Source organism: Nomascus leucogenys, chromosome 12 (genome assembly GCF_006542625.1).
Source record: "Nomascus leucogenys isolate Asia chromosome 12, Asia_NLE_v1, whole genome shotgun sequence".
NCBI classification, from domain to species: domain Eukaryota; kingdom Metazoa; phylum Chordata; class Mammalia; order Primates; family Hylobatidae; genus Nomascus; species Nomascus leucogenys.
Window position 1 is genome coordinate 15,852,472 of NC_044392.1, and position 25,250 is coordinate 15,877,721.

Sequence of the window (25,250 nt, forward strand, 5' to 3'; positions counted from 1 at the left end):
CTTTTCAATATAGTTTTTTTTTTTGAGACGGAGTCTCGCTCTGTCGCCCAGGCTGGAGTGCAGTGGCGCAATCTCGGCTCATTGCAAGCTCCACCTCCCGGGTTCATGCCATTCTCCTGCCTCAGCCTCTCCGAGTAGCTGGGACTACAGGCACCCACCACCACGCCCGGCTAATTTTTTTGTATTTAGTAGAGACGGGGTTTCTCCGTGGTCTCGATCTCCTGACCTCGTGATCCACCCGCCTCGGCCTCCCACAGTGCTGGGATTACAAGCGTGAGCCACCGCGCCCAGCCCAATATAGTTTAAGTCCTTTCGGCCGGGCACGGTGGCTCACGCCTGTAATCCCAGCACTTTGGGAGGCCGAGGCGGGCGGATCACGAGGTCAGGAGATCGAGACCATCCTGGCTAACACGGTGAAACCCCGTCTCTACTAAAAATACAAAAAATTAGCCGGGCGAGGTGGCAGGCGCCTGTAGTCCCAGCTACAAGGGAGGTTGAGGCAGGAGAATGGCGTGAACCCCGGGGGGCGGAGCCTGCAGTGAGCCGAGATCGCGCCACTGCACTCCAGCCTGGGTGAAAGAGCGAGACTCCGTCTCAAAAAAAAAAAAAAAAAAAAAAAAAAGTCCTTTACAGCCACCCAAGGTAGATAAAAATAGACCTTCTCATTTAATAGATAAAGAAGATGAGAGACAAATACTGACATCTGTATTTGTCTCTCACCTTCTTTATCTATTAAATGAGTTGAGGTTAAAAGTAAAGTTTCCCTAACTATTAATTCCAATGTTTAGGCTTCAGTTTCAGGAAGAAATTAAAAATCTTGTCTCAAGTATTTCTTTGTGTATTAGTAGTAACACTGTGTAACTTAATAAAACACCTGTAAGGTAACAAATCCAAACTCATTTGCAGTCATTTCACTGAAAGTTAACCTCCTTAATTACAAAATAGGATGCTACAGTAGACAATCTCTACAGTTTTTTTCCACCCCTAAAATGTTTGTGTTCTGTGGTTAGGCAAGTGAATTCCTTGGTATTTCCAGGTATACTGCAACCTCATCTTTTTTTAATCTGGTTTTATTCTCATTTAATATAAGGTTTGTTTTTTCTTAATGTACGTGTTTATTTATAAGTATTGTAAAAGGTTAAGGCATTATATGAATTTTAAATGGGACCATAAACTATGAATGGGGGAGAGGATCGAAATAAAGTACTACAGAATAAAATATCACTTGCCTTTCTCGAACAGAAGAATTGAATATGTATCGCAAACAGCAAGCCCATATCTGAGGACTATAGATATGTATAATTCCAGACAGCCAACTAAAAGAAAAAGATAGAAATTAAAAACCATACTCACTTACATATATAGCATAATTTACATTCTTCCTAAGATAATAAGGTAGACGCATGGCTTTTATCAGCCATTCATTAAAGAGCCTTACTAATAAGAAATCTAAAAACGTGCTGATAATTAAGAGGAAGAATATATAGACATTTGTATCTATATAACTATATTGATATATATAGACAGACATATAGACATATATCGAGAGAAAGAGAAAGACACAGCAAGCACGTGTATCTCTGTCCTCTTTTACCTGAGATGTGGGAAAGAAAATGGTTAACAGAGATGAAAGCAGTATACTAGAATGAATTAGCTTGGACCGGAAAGAATGGGCTGAGGTAGTACAGACTAGTTTGCAGCCTAAAACTACTTCACAGAGTTGCTGAGGATTAAATGCTGTAATATATACAGGTAGTCAGAAACACAGAAGGCTCTTAATATTTACTTAAGCATCAACAATCCATTGCCTATATTAGGACTGTAGCAAACTATAAGTAGATTTCATGGTCCAGAGAACATTTGTGCATTCTCATTCACTTTGCATGTGCCATTCCCTTACGTGGGTTCCCTTCCCCATCAATCTTTCCTTCTACTATCTAAACAATTGAAAGTCTAGCTCAAGTTTGTCTTCTCTAGGAAAATGCTCCCTATCATATCTTTCTTACAAATACTAAGTGTTCACTTTCCATACTGGTCATTTTATAGTAAATCATATACTTTATTTTTCTGTGTATGAACATTTGAATGTTTTATCACCTCACTTTGATTTTAAATTCTTTAAGAAGCTTTAAACCTCAACACATTATCAAGCATAACACTGTATATAATAAGTACTCAATACTGAATGAATATAAATTTCTAAATATTCTGTCTAAATATCATTAACTCAGATGGCTTGAGCCCAGGAGTTCCAGACCAGCCTGGGCAACATGGCGAAAGCCCGCCTCTACAAAATATACAAAACCTAGCCAGGCATGGTGGCCAGTGCCTGTAGTCCTAGCTATTCAGGAGGCTGAGGTGGGAGGATCACCTGAACCCCAGAGATTGAGGCTGCAGTGAGCCATGATTGTGCCACTGCACTCCAGCCTGTGTGACAAAGTGAGACCCTGTCTCAAAACATGTATACATATATAAAAAAATTAAACACATAAATATCATTACTACTCTACAGAGAAGGCCATTAACACTAATGGGGATTTCTGCAAGATTGCCTGACAGTAGATTTTAAATGGTATTATTATGAGTCCTGAGTTCTTTAGGGTGACTTAAGGATGAGTGGTAGTGAGAGAATACTGAAGAAACAGGGCTGTAAGGCTTCACCTTCAACTAGGAGAATTCAACTTACATTTTTTATTTTTTTTGAGACGGAGTTTCATTCTTGTTGCCCAAGCTGGAGTGCAATGGCGCAATCTCAGCTCACTGCAACCTCCACCTCCCGGGTTCAAGTGATTCTCCTGCCTCGGCCTCCCGAGTAGCTGGGATTACAGGCACGCACCACCATGCCTGGCTAATTTTTTGTATTTTTAGTAGAAACGGAGTTTCACCATGTTATCCAGGCTGGCCTTGAACTCCTGACCTCAGGTGATCCGCCCACCTTGGCCTCCAAAAGTGCTGGGATTACAGGCGTGAACCACTGCGCCCAGCCATAGAATTAAACTTTTATCTGTTTTATATGTTAGCGTTCTTCCTAAGATTGGGTAAAATCTGGCCGAGCACGATGGTTCACACCTGTAATCCAAGCACTTTGGGAGGCTGAGGCGGGTAAATCACTTGAGGCCACGGGTTCGAGACGAGCCTGGCCAACATGGTAAAACTCCGTCTCTAGTAAAAAAAACAAAAATTAGCCAGGCATGGTGATGCACGCCTGTAATCCCAGCCACTTAGGAGGCTGAGGCATGAGAATCACTTGAACCTGGGGGATGGAGATTGCAGTGAGCCGAGATCTCTCCACTGCACTCCAGTCTGGGCACAGAGCAAGACTCCATCTCAAAAAAAAAAAAAAAAAAGATTGGGTAAAATCTTATTTTAGCTGATTCTACTAGTTAAATAAGAAAACTCGACAACCACTTATCTTTGTGGCTTTATAAAATGATCTAAATATTTATAGTACAACTGAGTCACATGCTTATCATATACATTTGAACATTTGGCTGATAAGGTTTTCATAAATAATGTAATACTTACATTCCCACCAATGGTAGAGAATAAACCTTGGGATCAGATTCCAACAAAAGTAACAATTTGCGTGTTTCATCCATCGTAAGATATCTAAACAGAAGACATTCTGTGAAAATAACTGAAATTATGTATTTTTTACCTAAAAGACATAATCTAAATGCTGAAGCACACTTTAGAAAGGGGAGATAATTCAAATGAACATTGTCTTGCACACACAAAAGAAACAGAAACTTTTTACTGACTCAGTAAAAAGACTCTGGTTAAGAGGAAGAGATTAAAGAGATTTAATACCTTAAAACTTCCATCTATCAATTAAAAGACATTGAAGATTATACACCTTTTTTAAAAGTTTTGCTCTATAACTTTACTTACAATTTACTTTAATCAAGAGTGTTAACATTAAGGTAGGCAATTTCAGAACCAAATAGGTTTCCTTGGAAGAACTGAATTCCCTATTACTGGAAAATGTTCATGCATCCAAGTGATTTGACAAGACTGCAACAGATGTGACTTCTAAGTCAAGGAGACTGAATTAGGAGAGGTATAGTCAACCTTCCTGTGCCATATTCCTCCAACCACTGTCAAAGGACTTTGGAACCATCATAAAACCCAAAAGCTCACTCTTTCCTAAAAGGACATTATACTATATTTATATTTTATTATATTTATTATTGACAGCAAGTTATAAGAATACAAAAAACCAAAGTAGAATTGTTAATTTTATTGTTATGTCTTTCTTCGAAAACAATGCCATTAGTGGGCCAGGCATGGTGGCTCACGCTTACTGTAATCCCAGCACTTTGGGAGGCCGAGGTGGGCAGATCACTTGAGGTGAGGAGTTCGAGACCAGCATGGCCAACATGGCAAAACTCCATCTCTACTGAAAATACAAAAAAAAATTAGCCAGGCATTGTGGCACACGCCTGTAATCCCAGCTACTCAGGAGGCTGAGGCAGGAGAATGAATCACTTGAACCCAGGAAGCGGAGGTTGCAGTGAGCCCAGACCGCACCACTGCACTTCAGCCTGGGCGACAGAGTGAGACTCCGTCTCAAAAACAGAAAACAAAAACAATGCCATTAGTGATATAAAGCCTTGGTAGTACCACTGATGATATATTTTATTGCTCTAATAACACTAAAACACAAAGGCAATACATTTGTCAGGTCTTGTGACAAGAATATTAAGAGCCTGAGTTGGCGTAAGATTTACATATCAACAATGACACAGCTGCTTTGAAAGTTCTCCGTCATGTCTTGCCCATCTGATAAATTTCTACTCCTTAAAAGAATTAGTTCAGGCTCGCCAGGCCCAGTGGCTCACGCCTGTAATCCCAACACTTTGGAAGGCTGAGGCGGGTGGATCATGAGGTCAGGAGTTCAAGACAAGCCTGGCCAAGATGGTGATACCCCATCTCTACTAAAAATACAAAAATTAGCCAGGCATGGTGGCGGGCGCCTGTAATCCCAGCTACGTGGGAGGCTGAGGCAGAAGAATCACTTGAACCCAGGAGGTGGAGGTTGCTGCAGTGAGCTGAGATCGCGCCACTGCACTCCAGCCTGGCAACAGAGCGAGACTCCGTCTCAAAAAAAAAAAAAAAAAAAGAATTAGTTCAGGCTTTCCATGATTTCCCCAGGCATTTTGGACATCCCTCCCCCTACTTTCCCAGCACTGTATATAAACCTCCATTCATGTTTACATGTCAACATATTCAATGGATAGGAAGTATAGTTTTTAATCTATTTATTTCCAATGTCTAACATAATACCTATTCCATAATGGGCCCTAGTAAATATTAGGGTGTATGAAGGGCAAATGTCAAATTTTTTTTTAATGATGGGGTCTCACTACATTGTCCTAGCTGGAGAGCAGTGGCTATTCACAGGCACTATTGTAGCTTACTGCAGCCTTGAAATCCTAAGCTCAAGCCATCCTCCTGCCTCACTCTCCCAAGCAGCTGGGATTACAGGTTTGTGTCAATGCACCTGGCATGGCAAATGTCACCAATTTAATAGACGATTCTAGATAGGAAGTGGCAAGGAGAATAGGTGATTGACAGAATACTGAACATCCTGGTTATTACCAGCATGCCCAGCAGTCACAGATGGATAATTCCAAGAAAGGTAAATTCATGCTATACAAGTAAATGGGCATGGGTACTAAGGAAAACAAATTAATTTTTTTATTAATTTAAACAAAAAATTCCATGTTCCACTTGAGAAGTACTTTATTAATTAAGAGAATTAAATGTTTCATTTAACTCAAACAATTTTTGCTCACTTTTGACCACTCCATGATTTTGGAATATACCAACAATTTTTCCTTTGGACTACTCCAATCAGAAAGCACAGCTCTGGTCAGAATCTGGTTCTGAAGAGGTATTTTTAGAGAATAAGACTTGGAATTGAGTGTACTTTGGCAAATATTTTTAGATTGAAAGGCCTAACAGGAACTAGGGTGGAGTCACTGGGAAAGGAAGCCAGAAGTGTAATACTTGGAGCAGTCTCTGGTCAAACTTTAAAGTAGAGTGCTTATATTGTCTAACCTAGTTTTGTAGATAATAGATAAAGAAAATAGATGAAGATTCAGGGAAGCAGCCTTGCTGAGGATTAGAAAGCATGCATTTTGGCTTATATTTCCTAAGAAATTAAGAGTGGAGATAGGAAGCTGGAGAGGATTCTACTCCAGCTCTGTGAGGAAACTCCACCCTCAAGTAGCTGGCAATCTGGTAAGCAAGAGTACTGTAACTTTTTATTTAATTATCTCCTTTCTCTATCTGCAATGCTCATTATTCACAGTTAAAACCTCATACTATAAATAAATTATCTAGCCTCCCTTGGGTTCATAATTAGTCAGGTTATAGTCAAGAAAAAAAAAAGGCCTAAAACCTAAATAAAATACAAAGAATAATACAGAATATACAATATAGAACATAATTTCTTCTTACATTTTCAAATAATAAATTATCAACCAATTTGTTTTTTGTTTGTTTTTTGGTTTTTTTTGAGACAGAGTCTCGCTCTGCCGCCCACACTGGAGTGCAATGGTGTGATCTCAGCAGCTTACTGCAACCTCCGCCTCCCAGGTTCAAGCGATTCTCCTGCCTCAGCCTCCTGAGTAGCTGGAATTATAGGCACGTGCCACCATGCCCAGCTTTTTTTTGTTGTTTTTTTTTAGTAGAGATGGAGTTTTACCATGTTGGTGAGGCTAGTCTCGAACTCCTGACCTCGTGATTCGCCCGCTTCAGCCTCCAATTTTAATATAATTTTTATCACCAACTTTTTTTTTCTTAGAACTGAGGTCTCTGGGGCTGGGCATGGTGGCTCACCCCTGTAATCTCAGCACTTTAGGAGGCGGAGGCAGGAGGATCACCTGAGGTCTGGAGTTCAAGTCCAGCCTGGCCAACATGGTGAAACCTCATCTCTACTAAAAATACAAAAATTAGCCGGTGTAGTGGCATGCACCTGTAATCACAGCTACTCGGGAGGCTGAGGTGGGAGGATCACCTGAACCAGGGAGGTGGAGGTTACAGTGAGCCAAGATCCCACCACTGCACTCCAGTCTGGGTGACAGAACAAGACACCATCTCAAAAAAAGAACTGAGTTATCCAGACATTATACTTTATGGCCATTCAGTTTTGTCTTTTTTTTGAAACGGAGTCTCTGTTGCCCAGGCTAGAGTGCAGTGGTGCGATCTCAGCTCATTGCAACCTCCACCTCCCAGGTTCAAGTGATCCTCCTGCCTCAACCTCCCGAGTAGCTGGGACTACAGGCATGCACCACCATGTTCAGCTAATTTTTATATTTTTAGTAGAGACGGGGTTTCACCATGTTGGCCGGGCTGATCTTGAACTCCTGACCTCAGGTGATCTGCCCGCCTGGGCCTCCCAAAGTACTGGGATTACAGGTGTGAGCCACTGCACCAGGCCCTACCACCAATTTTTTTGTAGGTGGTGGCACAACTTAAAGAAAACTTCATATTCAACAAAAATAAACCACTTCATTTTTTACTTTCCCTGGTTATTAACCAAGCCACCATATCTCTGGCATATAAACTGACTGCACAATTCTTTCACATTACATGGACATTCTGAAAATATACTAATGCAACTAATGTTTAATGTATCTTTTACTTACCCATATTTATAAGTCCCTTGAACTTGAGAAATATTCAGATTACTGCTCAAGTTTCTTGCCAGAGCTGTTGGAATAATGGGGATGGGCTTCACAGGTGTGCATTTAAAGTTATTTGCTAGAGTTACTGCTGCCCAATGCAAGTCAAATTCCACACTGTCCAAACTCTCCCTGGAAGTGATATGAACTCTTAGGGAAAGCAGCTTACCACAGTCCAAGGAATCTTTGCTACATATATGGCACTGTAGAGCCTGAGAAATCAATATTAAATAATTATTTTAAAACGTTGAAATGTGCCCATATCTCCAAAGTTTATTTTATACTGATACATATATGTATATAATACCTTGCACTAATTAAATGAGTTCTGATTTACATTTCAGTTCTCATTTATTCCATGTGACCAAAAGATTATGTGAATAATTATATCAAAGCAAGTAAGATTTACTGTCCCAAGCTCCACTACACATTTTCAATGTAGATATCCTAGCAGCACTTCAGTCTTATTGGGGAGTCACCCCCAATAAATATTTACTACATGGGAAAAAATGGACATAAAATAATTTTTTTTTTTTTTGAGAAGGAGTCTCATTTTTTTGCCCCGGCTGGAGTGCAGTGTTGCAATCTCAGCTCACCACAAACTCCACCTCCCAGTTCAAGCGATTCTCCTGCCTCAGCCTCCCAAGTAGCTGGGATTACAGGTGTGTGCCATCACACCCAGCTAATTTTTTGTATTTGTAGTAGAGACAGGGTTTTATCATGTTGGCCAGGCTGGTCTTGAACTCCTCCTGATTGGCCTGCCTCAGCCTCTCAAAGTGCTGGCATTACAGGCGTGAGCCACCATGCCTGGCCTCATAAAATAATTCTGATTGAGTCTCAGAGAATCTAAAGTCCATTCCTCTTTGATTCCTTTCTTGTTACACAAATTGTCAAGTTAGTTCTCCCTCTGTATTTGCCCACGCCCACTGTGTCCTTCCTAGTTTCACTGCTACCATTGCACTATAGGTTAATACATCCCTCTGTAATACACACCCGCCCAACTTCTACAATGGCTACTCTCTCTAACTTCGGTCAGCCTACACTATCAGATTAACTATTTCCGATTTGACAGTGTTTTCTTTCTTCAGGAACCTTCAATTACTACATGGCCCATATGACAAAGTTCAAATTCCTTAGGCTGGCAGACAAGGCTCTTCTTTCTTGAGACAGGGTCTTGCTCCCACCAAGGCTGGAGTGCAGTGGTGTGATCACGGCTCAACCTCCCGGGCTCAAGCAATCCACCTGCCTCAGCCTCCTAAAGTGTTGGGATTACAGACAGGAGCCACCGCGCCCAGCCAAGCCTCTCTATAATCTGACCAAATTAATACTCCAGTCTGACTGCCCACAAATTCAGCAAAAATGTATACCCTAAACACTACCCTAAGTACATCTTGAACTTTCTTGTCTCGGTTACACTGCTTCTTCTGAAAGGCTACTCATATCGCTTACCTAGAATTTTTGCCCTCAGAAACACATTTAGTTGGATTTTAGGTTCACAATAATTCAAATTATTGTGAATAATTCTCAAATATGGCTTTACTAAAATACAGCATACTAAACATAGTTTGATTCTTGTGTTGAATTAACTATCAAGTTGTCAATGAATCGCACCTTTAAAGCTGAACTGAAGTCATCTACACCGTGAACTATCATTTCTCTTGAACAAAGTTCTTGAGTATGAACTTTGCATGGAATCAAAAAGTCCCCAGGAAGAGAAGCAGTAGGGGTTATTTCTAGGCATTCAGGTACTTCTCGACCAGGATCAAAGCGATCTACTGTCAATGTTACACCTTCTTCATCTGTAGAACAAAAATAACAGCTATTATATAGCATACTAATTAAAAACATAAAATCAACCAAGCAAGACTACATTATAGCAAAGCACTTTGTTCATACCAATAGTACACTAAACTCTTAAATACTAAACTCTTACAGTAAACTAAACTCTTATAAGCGTACACTAAGCTTACTTGCTTATATATATTGATCCATCTGACCAGATAGTAAACTCTGTAATTAATAGTTTTACTCATCTTCATATCCTTGGTACACAGCAAAGAAAATTAGCACAAAGCAAATACAATAGTTGGCCGAATCAATATAGTCTATTGCAGTCATACAAGTTATTTTAAAAAATGTTTTCTTGTACTGATGGAGTCTCACTATGTTATGCAAGCTGGTCTTAAACTCCTAGGTTCAAGCGATCCTACCACTCCAGCCTCCCAACATGCTGGGATTACAGGCGTGAGCACTAGTCCATTTTTAAAAGTGTATTACCTTCGTCTACTGTCAGAGAACCAAGTAAAAAGCATGACGAATTTTTTTTATTCTGCTTAGCATGACGATAAGCAAGTTGGATGGTCTTTTCAGTCACCACAAGCTTTGGATTTCTGAAAAACAACAAGTCTTTTATGAATATGGTAGACCTCATATCTTAAAAAAACCTCCTGCCATACAATGCTGTCTAAATTATAACACACATTTTAAAAAATGTACAGAAAGATCATTGTCAGGAAATCCCAGGGTCAAAGGCAGGGGATAGGGAGGGCCACTTGGAAACTAGAATGGCAATAAACAGACACTGAAACTATAGTTGTTCTCCAGGCATTTTGTTAACTTTATGAACCTCAGCAGGTAGGTCGCCTGTTTTTGTAAGTAAATTTTGATTGAAACAGTCACATCTATTTCTTTACATACTGCGTATGGGCTTCAGATATAATTAGCATTACAGTGGTGCCCCCTTATCTCTAAGAGGCGTGTTCCAGACCCCCAGTGGATGTCTGAAACCGCAGATAGTAACAAATCCTATATATACTATGTTTCTTCCTATACATACAGATCTATGATAAAGTTTAATTTATAAATTAGGCACAGTAAGTGATTAACAACAATTAATAATAGAATAATTTTAACAGTATACTCTAAAAAAGTTGTGTGAATATAGTCTGTCTCTCAAAATACCTTATTGTACCATACTGTGGGTAACTGAAACCATGGAAAGTGAAACCATGTACAAAGGGGGGAAACTACTGTATTGAATACAAAATATAGTATGATTTAATGTTTTAAAAAATGTAAAAGGAAAACCAAAATATAAGCCAGGAATAAGATACTATGAAAAAAGACCAGGCAAATTTGAATAAAAAAGCCATACAGAACTTAAAGAAATAAAAAATATAATTTGTAAAAATTCAATGAGTTACATAATTAACTGGGGATAGGTACACAAATGTGTATTGTTATTCTATTAACTATGCATATATACTATAAATATCCTTTCATATATATGGTACACCACCACATTTAAAAAACCTAAATGAGGGCCGGGCGTGGTGGCACACGCCTGTAATCCCAGCACTTTGGGAGGCTGAGGCAGGTGGATCACCTGAGGTCAGGAGTTCGTGACCAGCCTGACTAACATGGTGAAACCCCATCTCTACTAAACACAAAAAAAATTAGCCGGGCGTGGTGGCGCATGCCTGTAATTCGAGCTACTTGGGAGGCTGAGACAGGAGAATCGCTTGTACGTGGGAGGCGGAGGTTGCAGTGAGCCGACATCATGCCATTGCACTCCAGCCTGGACAACAAGAGCAAAATTCCATCTCAAAAAAAACAACCAAACTTAAATGAACAGGTTAGATGGCAGCTAAGCACAGCTAAACAGAAAATAAGCAGACTTGAAAAACAAAGGAAACTACTGAAAATGTACAGAAAGACAACAATAAAAAAAATAAAAACAGGACTAACCATTATTTAGTTGAACTTCCATAAGACTCTCCCTATTTTTGTCAATGGTACCACCCTTCTCTGCCAACTAGTGTTGAACCTGAATACTTTCTGACTTGTATCTTTCCTTCAGTTCCTCTATTTAATCATCAAATACTACAAATTATTTATTCAAAACACCTTGTTTCATTCTTTCCTTTTGATCTGAATACTGCTACATTGCTCTAAGTCCTTATAATGTATAATAGATGCCATTTATGAAATACTTTCTATTCCAGGCACTGTGACAATTGCTTTACAGAGTCTTATTTAACCCCTACAAGAAAACTGTGAAACTGGTATTATTATAGTCATTTTATAAATAAGGAAACTGATCCTTGGCTACTTTACTGAGGTTGCATAAATAAGTAGTAGAATCAGGATTTGATTCCCTAGGCAGTCTGCTCCAGTTATTGCACAGTTTTTTTTTCTTATTTTGTTTTTTTTTTACTTTTTATTTTAATTTTTTATTGAGACAAGGTCTCACTTTGTTGCCCAGGCTGGTTTCAAACTCCTGACTTCAAGCAATCCTCCTGCCTCAACCTCCCAAAGTGCTGGGGTTACAGGTGTGAGCCACCGCACCCAGCCCAGTTATAGCACCTTAAACCATTAAAGTATACACCTGTGTGATTACAGAAAAGCATCCTGAAGCTAGGCTGACTCAAGGCCCTCCCCACCATAATCTATCCTTCTTAGAATACTACTTTTAACAAGTAACTCTTATGTACAAAACCTCAATAGATCTATTTTCTATTACTTTACACCTAAACTTCTTTCTTGTCTTTCTGTCAAGGTCCTGGATGTAACCATAAGATTTTATATTCCTCCTAATCTGATCCACTCAAAAATTGGTTCAAGCTTCTCAATGTTCTACAAAGACACCATGCTGACATAATAAAAAACACTTTCAGTTTTTATTGTATTTCACCTCTTTTGAATTCCTACAATATGCAGAATTTGCAGAAAACTGGGAAAATAAGATTATCTCTCAAAAGTACAAGGAACAGATGTTAAGAAGCAGCAGAAGGAAAATTTTGCCTGAGGGGAGCCTCTAAAGGAAAAGTAAAGAAAAATGAATAATTGGTCATAGTAATCAACTTTGCCTTATACATCTTTGTATTACTCTTGTTTATACTGGCTTGATTTGAAAAAAAGAAACATGTTTTACCTGTAGTAACTGAGATGTAAGTAGATGAAATCTCCAGTTGGCGTTGGATTCCAAAGTGCACATTTTGATGGAGGAAAGTGGAAAGGTACCATCCTGCTTGAAGGAAACCTTTTGAAAAAACAATGTAAAATTAAAGCATAAGGAATAGCAAACTTGGTAGACATTTGGTAGGAAACAATTAACTATCTTTAAGGTGATGGTATTTTCAGATTACTTTTGTAATTTTCAAAGAGTTTATATATATATATATTTTTTTTTTTTTTTGAGACAAAGTCTCACTCCATCACCCAGGCTGGAGTGCAGTGGCATGATCTCAGCTCACTGCAACCTCTGCCTCCCGGGTTCAAGCAATTCCCCTGCCTCAGCTTCCTGAGTAGCTAAGATTACAGGAGTGTGCCACCACACCGGGCTACTTTTTGTATTTTTAGTAGAGACGTGGTTTCGCCGTGTGGGCCAAGCTGGTCTCGAACTCCTGACCTCAAGTCATCCACCTGCCTCGGGCTCCCAAAGTGCTAGGATTACAGGCATTAGCCACTGTGCCTGGCCAAAAAATACTTTTTTATTTTTTGAGACGGATTCTCACTCTGTCACCCAGGCTGGAGTGCTGTGGTGCAATCTCGGCTTACTGCAACCTCCGCCTCCCAGGTTGAAGCGATTCTCCAGCCTCAGCCTCCCAAGTAGCTGGGACTACAGGCGCATACCACCATGCCTGGCTAATTTTTTATATTTTTAGTAGAGACAGGGTTTCACCATTAGTCAGGATGGTCTCAATCTCCTGACCTCATGATCAGCCCGCCTCAGCCTCCCAAAGTACTGGGATTATAGGCGTGAACCACCACGCCCGGCCTTTTTTTTTTTTTTTCAGACGGAGTCTTACCCTGTTGCCCAGGCTGGAGTGCAATGGCGTGATCTCAGCTCACTGCAACCTCCGCCTCTGGGTTCAATTGATCCTCCCACCTCAGCCTCCCAAGTAGCTAGGATTACAGGCGCCTGCCACCACACGCAGGTAATTTTTTGTATCTTTAGTAGAGATGGGGTTTCACTATGTTGGCCAAGCTGGTCTCAAACTCCTGACCTCATGATCCACCCGCCTCAGCCTCCCAAAGTGCTGGGATTACAGGCGTAAGCCACCGTGCCCAGCCCAAAAAATATTTTTTAAAAAAGAAAATTCACTTGTAACTCTACTACCAGAATAGGCACTCAAAATTTGGCTTATTTGTCCTTTTTTATCTATGTATATGTAAATTTATATATACACAAGCTTTTATTTATTTATTTATTTTTTTTTTTTTTGAGATGGAGTCTCGCTCTGTCGCCCAGGCTGGAGTGCAGTGGCGCAATATCTTGGCTGACTGCAAGCTCTACCTCCCGGGTTCACACCATTCTCCTGCCTCAGCCTCTCCGAGTAGCTGGGACTACAGGCGCCCGCCACCACGCCCGGCTAATTTTTTGTATTTTTTAGTAGAGATGGGGTTTCACCGTGGTCTCAATCTCCTGACCTTGTGATCCGCCCGCCTCAGCCTCCCAAAGTGCTGGGATTACAAGCGTGAGCCACCGCGCCCGGCCAACACAAGCTTTTAAAAAATAACAAGACAATCCTACAAAATCCCTTTTAAGTAACAGAAAAATGAGTATAAATCATAAATTTACATTTAAATTTAAACTAAAATCTTTCTTTTCTTTTTTTTTTTTTTTAAAGAGCAGGGCCTTGCTCTGTTGCCCAAGCTGGAGTGCAGGGGCTCAATCATAGCTCACTGCAGCCTTAAACTCCTGGGCTCAAGGGAGCCTCTCGAGCAGCTAGGACCACAAATGTGCACCACCACGTGAGGTTTACTTTTGTATTTTTTGTAGACACAGGGTCCCACTATGTTCCCCAGGCTGGTCTTGAGCTCATGGTTTCAAGCAATCTTCCCACCTTGGCCTCCCAAAGCACTGGGATTACAGGCATGAGCCATGGCTCCTGGCCTAAAATCTGTCTTTCTGAACTGATTTCCAGATAATTGTTAGATAATACCCAGCAGTTATGAAAAGCAAAAAAACTGAATAGATTCTTAATTATTTTCCAGTGTTTCCAAATTTGGTATTTTGGAATACCAAAATACAGCACAAGTTTAATTACTGAAGCATCAAAAGGACATAATTATAAATAATTCCTCAACAAAGATGCCAGGGGCAGTGTAAAGCAAGGTTTCAATATTAAATCATATAGGGTATCATCAAAAACTTTTCATTTTACATGAGTGTATAACACGAGAAAACCACAATAAGAAAAAGACCACTAACGGGGCCAGGCCTGGTGGCTCACGCCTATGTCAGCACTTCGGGAGGCCAAGGTGGGAGGATCACTTGAGGCCAGGAGTTCAAGAGCAGCCTGGCCAACGTGGTAAAACCCCGTCTCTACTAAAAATACAAAATTAGCCAGGTGTGGTGCCACGTGCCTCTAGTCCCAGCTACTTGGGAGGCTGAGGCACGAGAATCACGTGAACCCAGGGGGAAGAGGTTTCAGTGAGCCGAGATCACGCCACTCCACTACAGCTTGGGTGACAAGAGCAAAACTCCATCTCAAAAAAAAAAAAAAAAAAAAAATTAGCTGGACATGGTGGCACACACCTGTAATCCCAGTTACTCAGGAGGCTGAGGCATGAGAATTGCTTGAATCAGGGCGGCGGAGGTTGCAGTGAGGTGAGACCGCACCACTGCACTCCAGCCTGAGCGACAGAGCGAGACTCCATCTCAAAAAAAAAAAAAAAAGACAATGGAAAAAAAAAAAAGAATAAATTCCTGTCATTTGCAACAACATGGTTAGAACTGGAGATCACCATGTTAAGTGAAATAAGCCAGGAACAGAAATACAAACTTCACATGTTTTTGCTTATTTGTGGGATCTAAAAATCAAAACAATGGAACTCATGTACACAGAGAGTAGGATGGTTACCAGAGGCTGGGAAGAGTAGTAGGGGTTGGGTGAGAGGTACACACAGTTAATGGGTTTAAAAAAAAAAAAAAAACAGAAAGAATGATTAAGGCCTATTATTTGATAGCACAGCAGGGTGACTATAGTCAATAACAACTTAAAAATAGTAAATAATAACATTTAAAAATAATTAGGCTGGGCACAGTGGCTCACACCTATAATCCTAGCACTTTGGGAGGCTGAGGTGGGCAGATCACTTGAGGTCAGGATTTCAAGACCAGCCTAGCCAACATGGTGAAACCCCGTCTCTACTAAAAATACAAGTTAGTTGGGCTTGGTGGCGCACACCTGTAATCCCAGCTACTCGAGTGGCTGAGACACGAGAATCACTTGAACCCAGGAAGCAGAGATTGCAGTGAGCTGAGATGGCGCCACTGCCCTCCAGCATGGGCGACAAAGTGAGACTCTGTCTCCAAAAAAATAAAAATAAAAAAATAATAATTAAAAGTGTACAGTTGGATTGTCTGCAACACAAAAGATAAACGCTTAAGGGGATGGATACCCTATTTCCCATATGTGATTATTACACATTGCATGCCTTATAAAAATATGTCATATACCCCATAAATACATACACCATGTACCCACAAAAATTTAAATTTTTTAAATTAAAAACAGAATATACTGAACTTGTTACACAACTGTACCCTTCTAAGAATAGAAGACAAAATTTTTTTGTCAACATGGGGTTTCCCCATGTTGCCCAGGCTGATTTTGAACTCCTGAGCTCAAGCGATCTGCCCACCTCAGCCTCCCAAAGTGCTAGGATTACAGGCATGAGCCACCTTGCCCACCGACAAATTTTCAAATAAGAGATGGCGGGGGGTAGAACACAAGGGCCAAAATTAAAGCAAAAGGAATATGATAGCCTCCTTGGGTCATGTTTCCCATTATCTTCATCAAGAACATCTGGCACAAAGAAAGACATTACAGAGAATAAAGGCGACCCATGAATGCAATTCTAGTTTGGAAGAAAAAAAAATTCACATGTCAGTATTAACTGTTGTTCCCTAGGGGAAAAAAGAGCAATAAATGATCCAAAGAGCCAAACAATACAAGCTGATTTGCCCAGTCCCCATGGTAACGACAGACTGAGAAAAATGGGAGACAGGTGGCAAGCTCTTACTTCACATGACAAAGGCTTAGGAACATCCGAGGAAACCTGGTATACCTAATGTGAAATTATTCCCATCAAGGAATTAGTATTTGTAAGAGGGAAGGAACTCAACCACTTTCCCACTTGTCTAGAAGGTAAACAAACACCGATGTAATTTTTAGCCTCCTAAGTTCAGGTACTATTTCCCATCAATAAAGATCTATGTTATGAAAATAATTGAAGGAGGGATGGAACTAGTATTTACTGATCGCCTATTACGTACTAGACCCTTTAGTTTAGTAATCTTATTTAACCCCACACAATAATCTTCTGTGAGACAGAGATTACCATCCTCATTTTACAGATGAAGAACTGAGGCTTAGTTAATTAACTTGATCAAGGTCACCCACCTAACAAGTGGTAGGGCTGGGATATGAACCTAGAATTTCCTGATTCTAAAGATTATGTTCTTTTTTCTCTTCCAACCTACCTTCCCAAGTTATGTGAACAGCTGTAAGACAAATATCTATAAATATACTTCTATACCTGGTATTCATCTGGGGCCATGCAAGAGGATATATAGGCTCCATGATGTCTGGTGAATGATTTCTTTAATTTCAAATCCTCAGTATCCTAAAGAATTAAAGAGAATATTACTAATGAATGATAAAAGCAAAGAAGAAAAATATGATTTAACCACATATTAAAATTACAGGCAAAATTAGATTACTTATATGAAATGTGACTATAGATTAATAAGATTAAATGCTTGTAGATTCTGCCAATCATTTTCATATGTTAGAGTCATTCTGCCAATAAATTACTGTTAATATTTATTCTAGGCAGCAAAATCTACCAATATATCTATCCCTTAATGAAAGCTCAGATTCTGCCCCAAAACCTTTGTATCAACTTAGTGAGCTCGGTAGGGCAGGTAGTATCAAATGTATGAGATTTTGACCAAAAGCCTTACAACCCTCATAAAACCATGAAGCAGCAGAAAAAAATGATTTGGGCTAGATATTTATTTGGGGCCTATAATGAAGTCATTAAAGAATCTTCATTGGAAAAAAAACAGTACTGCATGCATTCCCACAAACTGACTTGTGTCAGTGAAAAATCAGTGTTCTTTTTTTTTTGAGACAGAGTCTTGTTCTGTCACTAGGCTGGAGTGCAGCGGCACGATCTCAGCTCACTGCAACCTCCGCCTCCTGGGTTCAAGCGATTCTCCTGCCTCAGCCTCCTGAGTAGCTGAGACTACAGGTGCACACCACCATGCCCAGTTAATTTTTGTATTTTTAGTAGAGATGGGGTTTCACCATGTTGGCTGGGATGCTCTCAACCTCTTGACCTCGTGATACACCCACTTTGGCCTCCCAAAGTGCTGGGATTACAGGTGTGAGCCACCACGCCCAAGCCAGTATTCTTTTTTAACTCCATATGCTCTCTCTGGGTACTCTCCTTCACTCCCATTGCTTCTACACCTACCCATCTATAGCAAACCTTTAGCTCCACCTCTCTTCTGAGTTTCAAATCCATTTTCTTTTTTTCTTTTTTTTTGAGACAGGGACTCACTCTGTAGCACAGGCTGAAGTAGTACAGTGGTGCAATCTCAGCTCACTGAAACCTCCACCACCTGAGCTCAGGTGATCCTCCCACCTCAGCCTCCCGAATAGCTGGGACCACAGGCATTCACCACTGCACTCGGCTAATTTTTTTGGATTTTTTGTAGAGATGGGGTTTCATCACGTTGCCCAGGCTGGTCTCGAACTCTTGGACAAAAGCAATCCATCTGCCTTAGTCTCAAAAAGTGCTGGGATTACAGGCATGAGCCACCATGCCCAGATGTTTCAAATCCATATTTCTAACTGCCCACTGGACAGTTCCATCTAAGTATTATTGAAGCAAAACACAGACCTCGTAGTCCTTTCTTTAGAGTTCAGTATGTCCTATATTCTTTCAAGCCTTAGAGTTCTTTAGGTCCTGCACATATTGTATCAATTCCAGGAAAAAGAAACTGTCTAAGGCCGGGTGTTGGGGCTCATTCCTGTAATCCCACCACTTTGGGAGGCCGAGGCGGGTGGATCACCTGAGGTGAGGAGTTCGAGACCAGCCTGGTCAACATGGTGAAACCCCGTCTCTACTAAAAATACAAAAATTAGCTGGGCATGGTGGTGCACACCTGTAATCCCAGCTAGTCAGGAGGCTGGGGCAGGAGAATCACTTGAACCTGGGAGGCGAGGTTGCAGTGAGCTGAGATCATCCCACTGCACTCCAGCCTGGGCAAGAGAATGAGCCTCTGTCTCACTCTGTGTGAAGCAAGATAAAGGAGAAAAGGATTATTAATCCAGGCGCAGAGATTATTTAGAAGAGACTTTTTAGATAAAGTCAGAGGCTGAAAATCCTATTGAAAATGCTCTCATACCCTGTTCAAGACAGACAAAAATGTGCTTCTAATAAAGTTGACTAGGCTGGGAACGGTAGCTCAGGCCTGTAATCCCAGCACTTTGGGAGGCCGAGGTGGGCGGATCACGAGATCAGGAGATCAAGACCATCCTGGCTAACACGGTGAAACCCCGTCTCTACTAAAAATACAAAAAATTAGCCGGGCGTGGTGGCGGGCGCCTGTAGTCCCAGCTACTCGGAGAGGCTGAGGCAGGAGAATGGCGTGAACCCGGGAGGCGGAGCTTGCAGTGAGCCGAGATCGCGCCACTGCAGTCCAGCTGGAGGACAGAGGGAGACTCCATCTCCAAAAAAAAAAAAAAAAAAAAAAGGCGGGCGGTGGCTCACGCTTGTAATCCAGCACTTGGGGCCGAGGCGGCGGATCACGAGGTCAGGAGATCGAGACCACGGTGAAACCTGTCTCTACTAAAATACAAAAATAGCCGGCGTGGGCGGGCGCTGTAGTCCAGCTACTCGGAGAGGCTGAGGCAGGAGAATGGCGTGAACCCGGGAGGCGGAGCTTGCAGTGAGCCGAGATTGCGCCACTGCACTCCAGCCTGGGCAACAGAGCGAGACTCCGTCTCGGAAAAAAAAAAAAAAAAAAAAAAAAAAAGTCAATGGCTCACGTCAGGGGCGGTGGCTCATGCCTGTAATCCCAGCATTTTGGGAGGCCGAGGCGGGTGGATCACCTGAAGTCAGGAGTTCGAGACCAGCCCGGCCAACACGGTGAAACCCCGTCTCTACTAAAAATACAAAAATCAGCCCAGCGTGGTAGCGTGTGCCTGTAATCCCAGCTACTAGGGAGGCTGAGGCAGGAGAATCGCTTGAACCCGGGGGACGGAGGTTGCAGTGAGCCGAGATCACGCCACTTGACTCCAGCCTGGGCCAAAGAGTGAAACTGCGTCTCAAAAATAAAAATAAAAATAATTTTTTTTAAAATCCGATGGCTCTTCTTTATACACAGAATAAAGGATCTTCACAATCCAGCCCCACTCTATTATTCCAACCTTAACCACCCCCATCCACTCATCCTACATTCCAGTCAAACTGAACTACCTGCAGTGCCCCGGTTTCAATATCTGCACAGGATGCCCCCCTTAACTTGGAATGCCCTGGTAAACCCCCGCCATCCCTCACAATCCAACTCGAATGTCACTTCCTCTGTGAAACCTCCCAGACACTGTGGCGATGGTACTATACTGTCTGTACTCACACGCATAGCATTCTCGCACTTTGCTGTTTACACTTTACTTCCAGTAGTCCATGAACTTCAAACATTAACTGATCCCTTACTACGTAGCAGACTGTGAGCCAGAAATTGTGAGGAATGCAAGAGCGAGCATTCAAGGTTTCAGTCCTCAAGAAATTCCCACCGTAAAAACAACTTTAAATGGCACGTTATCGACTGCAAACCTCTTTCACATACCTTAGCTCAGATGATACCCAAGGATTTCATGGATTGCTTAATTTCTCCCACTAGCTCCCCTTCTCGTCATCCTGGAGGGCGGAACCCACTACAGGGCTTTGAATGTTACCCACCAACCTTCCCTGGGCCCCGCTGCCGCCCCTCAAGGGGGAACCAGGAGCACAAAGATCCACTTACCGCAACTTCCGCGAAACTGAGGTCTGTTTGCAGGGTAGGAGCGGGAGCCGGCTCCAGAGAGCGCCACCGCCGACTCCGGCCCCGCCTCTGGGACGTTGGGGTCGCGGGAACTGAGGCGGCAAACACAAGCTCGCGAAACCGAAGGCCGCGCCACGCCTGCTGACTGGTCAGAAACCCCGCCAGTCAGGGAGCGGGGGTGGTGCTAGAGAGCCGCGCACGGTCGCCGTTACGTATTAGTGTGCCAACCAATCAGCGCCCCGCACTGGTTCCGCGCTCGACCAATCCCAAGTCTTCTTGGAGAACTGCGGGCGCCACCGGCGCTCCAGGATCAAGGTTCCGAGGATTTAAACCTTTCATTTCGTCAACGGTTAAGTTCCGGGGCGGGGTAGGCTTTCCGCAAGCGCAATGGAAAGCCCAGCTAGGTAGACGGAGAAGCGAGTGGCAGATGAAGCCGAAAGTGCTCTATAAGACGATCATCGGTCGGCGACTGGAAGCGGACACCCGAAGAACGGTTTCCAAACTCTTTACCTGAAAGCACAAAAGACAATTTTCTTTTTAATTTTTATTCTAAAATTTACATTTTTAATTTTTCCTTTTTGTGATCACTTATCGTCAACTTCTAGATTTCTTGCAGTTTCTTTCGTAGGAAGCCATCTGTTTTAGTGACATAATTTTTTTTTTTTTTTTTTTTGACGTGGAATCTCACTCTGTCGCCCAGGCTGGAGGGCGATGGCGCGATCTCGGCTCACCGCAACCTCGCCTCCCGAGTTCAAGCGATTCTCCTGTCTCAGCCTCCCAATTAGCTGGTATTACAGGCGTCCACCACCCAGCACCACGCCCGGTTAATTTTTGTATTTTTGTATTTTTTTTTTTTTTTTTTGGTGATGGAGTCTCGCTCTGTAGCCCAGGCTGGAGTGCAGTGGCGCGATCTCGGCTCACTGCAAGCTCCGCCCCCCGGGTTCACGCCATTCTCCTGCCTCAGCCTCCCGAGTAGCTGGGACTACAGGCGCCCACCATGCCCGGCTAATTTTTTGTATTTTTAGTAGAGACGGAGTTTCACTGTGTTAGCCAAGGTGGTCTCGATTTCCTGACCTCGTGATCTGCCCACCTCGGCCTCCCAAAGTGCTGGGATTACAGGCGTGAGCCGCCGCGCCCCGCCTAATTTTTGTATTTTTTAGTAGAGATGGGGTTTCACCACGTTGGCTAAGCTGGTCTCGAACTCTTGACCTCAGGTGATCTACCCGCCTCGGCCTCCCAAAGTGCTGGGATTACAGGCGTGAGCCACCACGCTGGGCCAAAATTTGTATTTATTAATTTATTGATTGATTGAGACGGGGTCTTGCTCTGTCGCCCAGGCTGGAATGCAGTGACGCTATCTCGGCTCACTGCAACTCACTGCACACTGCCTTCCAGGTTCAAGCAATTCTCCTGCCTCAGCCTCTGGAGTAACTGGGGTTACAGGCAAGCACCACCACGGCCGGCTAGTTTTTGTATTTTTAGTAGAGACCAGGTTTCACCATGTTGGGCGCTGGGCTGATCTGGAACTCCTGACCTCAAGTGATCTGCCTCCGAAACTGTTTCGGCCTCCGAAACTGCTGGGATTACAGGAGTGAGCCACCACCCCCAGCAAAGTAACATAAAAATGTTAAATTCCCGTTCAGTAGAAGAAAAGAATGTGACTTAAATTTATAAACCATATATGCCTATCTCTACAACTAGTATTGATATTATATATAGTATTGATATGTTATGTATTTATATACAGTCAGCCCTCTATCAGTGGGTTCCATGTCCACAGATTCAGCCAACCGCAAATGGAAATATTCGGAGGGGAAAAAAACAAAATAACAACAATAAAAATAATACAAATCCAGCCTGGGCAACATGGCAAAACCCCATCTCTACAAAAACTACAAAAAAATTGCCAGGCATGGTGTCATGTGCCTGTAGTCCTACTACTTGGGAGGCTGAGGTGGGAGGATGGCTTGAGCCGGGGAGGCAGAGGTTGCAGTGAACTGAGATTGTGCCATTGCACTCCAGCCTGGGTGACAGATCAAGACCCTGCCTCAAAAATAATAATACAAATAAGACACACATGTTGGGTGCGGTAGCTCCTGCCTGTAATCCCAACACTTTGCAAGGCCGAGATGGGAGGATCGCTTGAGGCCAAGAGTTCAAGACCAGCCTGGGCAATATAGCAGCACTGTCTCTACAGAAAATTTAAGAATTAGTGGGATGTGGTAGTACAGGCCTGTAGCCCTAGCTACTGGGAAGGCTTAGGTGGGAGGATTGCTTGAGCCCAGGAGTTTGAGGCTGCAGTGAGCTATGATTGTACCACTGCACTCCAGCCTGGGTGACAGAGCAAGACCCTATCTCTCAAATAATTTAATTTAAAACTATAACCACTTTGACCGGGCATGGTGGCTCATGACTGTAATCTCAGCACTTTGGGAGGCCGAGGCGGGCAGATCACCTGAGGTCAGGAATTCAAGACCAGCCTGACCAACATGGAGAAACCCCATCTCTACTAAAAATACAAAATTAGCCAGGTGTGGTGGCACATGCCTGTAATCCCAGCTACTAGGGAGGCTGAGGCAGGAGAATCGCTTGAACCCGGGAGGCGGAGGTTGCGGTGAGCCCCGAGATCGCGCCATTGCACTCCAACCTGGGTGACAAGAGTGAAACTCCATCTCAAAAAAAAAAAACAAAAAAAAACCCTATAACTACTTTTTATATAGCATGTACACTGTATTAGGTATTATACAATGTGTTAGGTATTATACAATTAATTATTATAAGTAGTCTAGAGATGATTTTTTTTTTTGAGACAGGGTCTCACTCTGTCACCACAGACTCAACTTCTGGCTGAAGTGATCCTCCACTTCAGCCTCCCTAGAAACTGAGACTACAGGCACATGCCACCATGCCCAACTAATTTTTGTTTTAAGATGATTTAAAGTATAAGGATGACTGTACATTGGTTATATGCAAATACTATGCCATTTTATATAAAAGACTTGAGTATCTGTGGGCCAAATTTGGTATCCCTAGGGTTCCTGGAACCAATCCCCCATGGATACAGAAGGAAGGCTGTTTATATTGTATTAATATTCCATTGATAATTTATAATTATTTCCACAGCTAATGTGGTAATAGTGCTTTCTCCACCAGTGTCTGATATTATTCTCCTAACAGTCAAAGTAGAGAAGTGTTATCCCTATTTAACAAGAGATTTAATGTGTTAAGATCCCACAGCTAGTTAGCGCAGAGACAGGATTTGAAATGTCACTTATTTTGCTCAACACTCCACTTTTGTTAGTTTCCTGAGCAATATGGAAATATCTTAAAGTCTGAGCTGTATTTGTAGGCTGCTCTGTTCAGAATAAGCAGCTACCCTTTTAAGAGAGTGAAAACACTATTCTGAAAAATGTATCAAACTAGCAAAGAAATATGTGCTCTAAGACCAAGTGCGGTGGCTCACGCCTGTAATCCCAGCACTTTGGGAGGCTGAAGCGGGTGGATCACCTGAGGTCAGGAGTTCAAGACCAGCCTGACCAACATGGTGAAACACCGTCTCTACTAAAAATACAAAAATTAGCTGGACGTAGTGGTGGGCACCTGTAATCCCGACTACTAGGGAGGCTGAGGCAGGAGAATCACTTGAATTTGGGAGGCAGAGGTTGCAGTGAGCCGAAATCACAACACTGCACTCCAGCCTGGGCAACAGAGTGAGACTACATCTCCAGAAAAAAAACAAAAAAGAAAGAAAGAAATATGTGCTCTGTAGAGCATCATTCTCTGCTTTCCTGAAAAAATTCTTGGCATCTAGGGCGCAAATTTTAAGGGGCATGATGGTCAGTTCCTGAGCTCTAGTGTGAGAACAGGAAGGGCCTCAGACAGCCATGCATGTCTGACGAACTGTTGGCCAGCCCAATGAGGAGCTCCAGAGCAAAGACTGCCCATTAGAGGAGTCCCACATTAGGCAGAAATGGCTAGGCCCTAGAATTCTTGCTGTGCCTAGTCATTGCCCGAGGCTTCCAAGAAAGAACAAGCACCAAAGCTAAGGCAGATTCCAAAGGCCACGGCAGGAGGCTGTCAGGCAACTGCAGTCTTTGCAGCTGATCGGAAAGTTCTTTCTGGAAAGAGATCTAAGTCATTGAGATCATTGACACATCTCAATGACTGCCATTGGGTACATGAAGTGCAAAGGCCCTGAGTTACATGGGAAGCCTTTGGAAGATTTTTTTTTTTTTTTTTGAAACAGAGTCTCACTCTGGCGCCGGGGCTGAAGTACAGTGGTGTGATCTCAGCTCACTGCAACCTACGACTCCTGGGTTCAAGTGATGAACCCTGCCTCAGCCTCCGAGTAGCTGGGATTACAGGCACCCGCCACTACGCCCAGCTCATTTTTTGTATTTTTAGTAGAGACAGGGTTTCACCATGTTGGCCAGGCTGGTCTCGAACTTCTGACCTGCCTCGGCCTCCTAAAGTGCTGGGATTACAGGCGTGAG

General features: G+C 42.5%; 1 protein-coding gene across 2 annotated transcripts in view; it reads right to left on the reverse strand.

The window, feature by feature from the left end:
* Nucleotides 1-21,323, reverse strand: part of STIL (STIL centriolar assembly protein) — a 64,634-nt gene extending 43,311 nt beyond the window's left edge. The window contains exons 1-8 of one of the 2 annotated variants that reach the window (XM_003259013.3): nucleotides 20,740-21,323; nucleotides 17,241-17,327; nucleotides 12,625-12,732; nucleotides 9,969-10,081; nucleotides 9,303-9,490; nucleotides 7,656-7,903; nucleotides 3,526-3,609; nucleotides 1,230-1,316 (exon numbers count right to left, since the gene is read on the reverse strand). In XM_003259013.3, the coding sequence (XP_003259061.1) occupies nucleotides 1,230-1,316; nucleotides 3,526-3,609; nucleotides 7,656-7,903; nucleotides 9,303-9,490; nucleotides 9,969-10,081; nucleotides 12,625-12,732; nucleotides 17,241-17,284 (872 nt within the window). In that variant the 5' untranslated portion in view covers nucleotides 17,285-17,327; nucleotides 20,740-21,323. The remainder of the gene's footprint in view (nucleotides 1-1,229; nucleotides 1,317-3,525; nucleotides 3,610-7,655; nucleotides 7,904-9,302; nucleotides 9,491-9,968; nucleotides 10,082-12,624; nucleotides 12,733-17,240; nucleotides 17,328-20,739) is intronic. The other variant, XM_012511019.2, reaches the window with a different exon arrangement.
* Nucleotides 21,324-25,250: the final 3,927 nt, after the last annotated feature.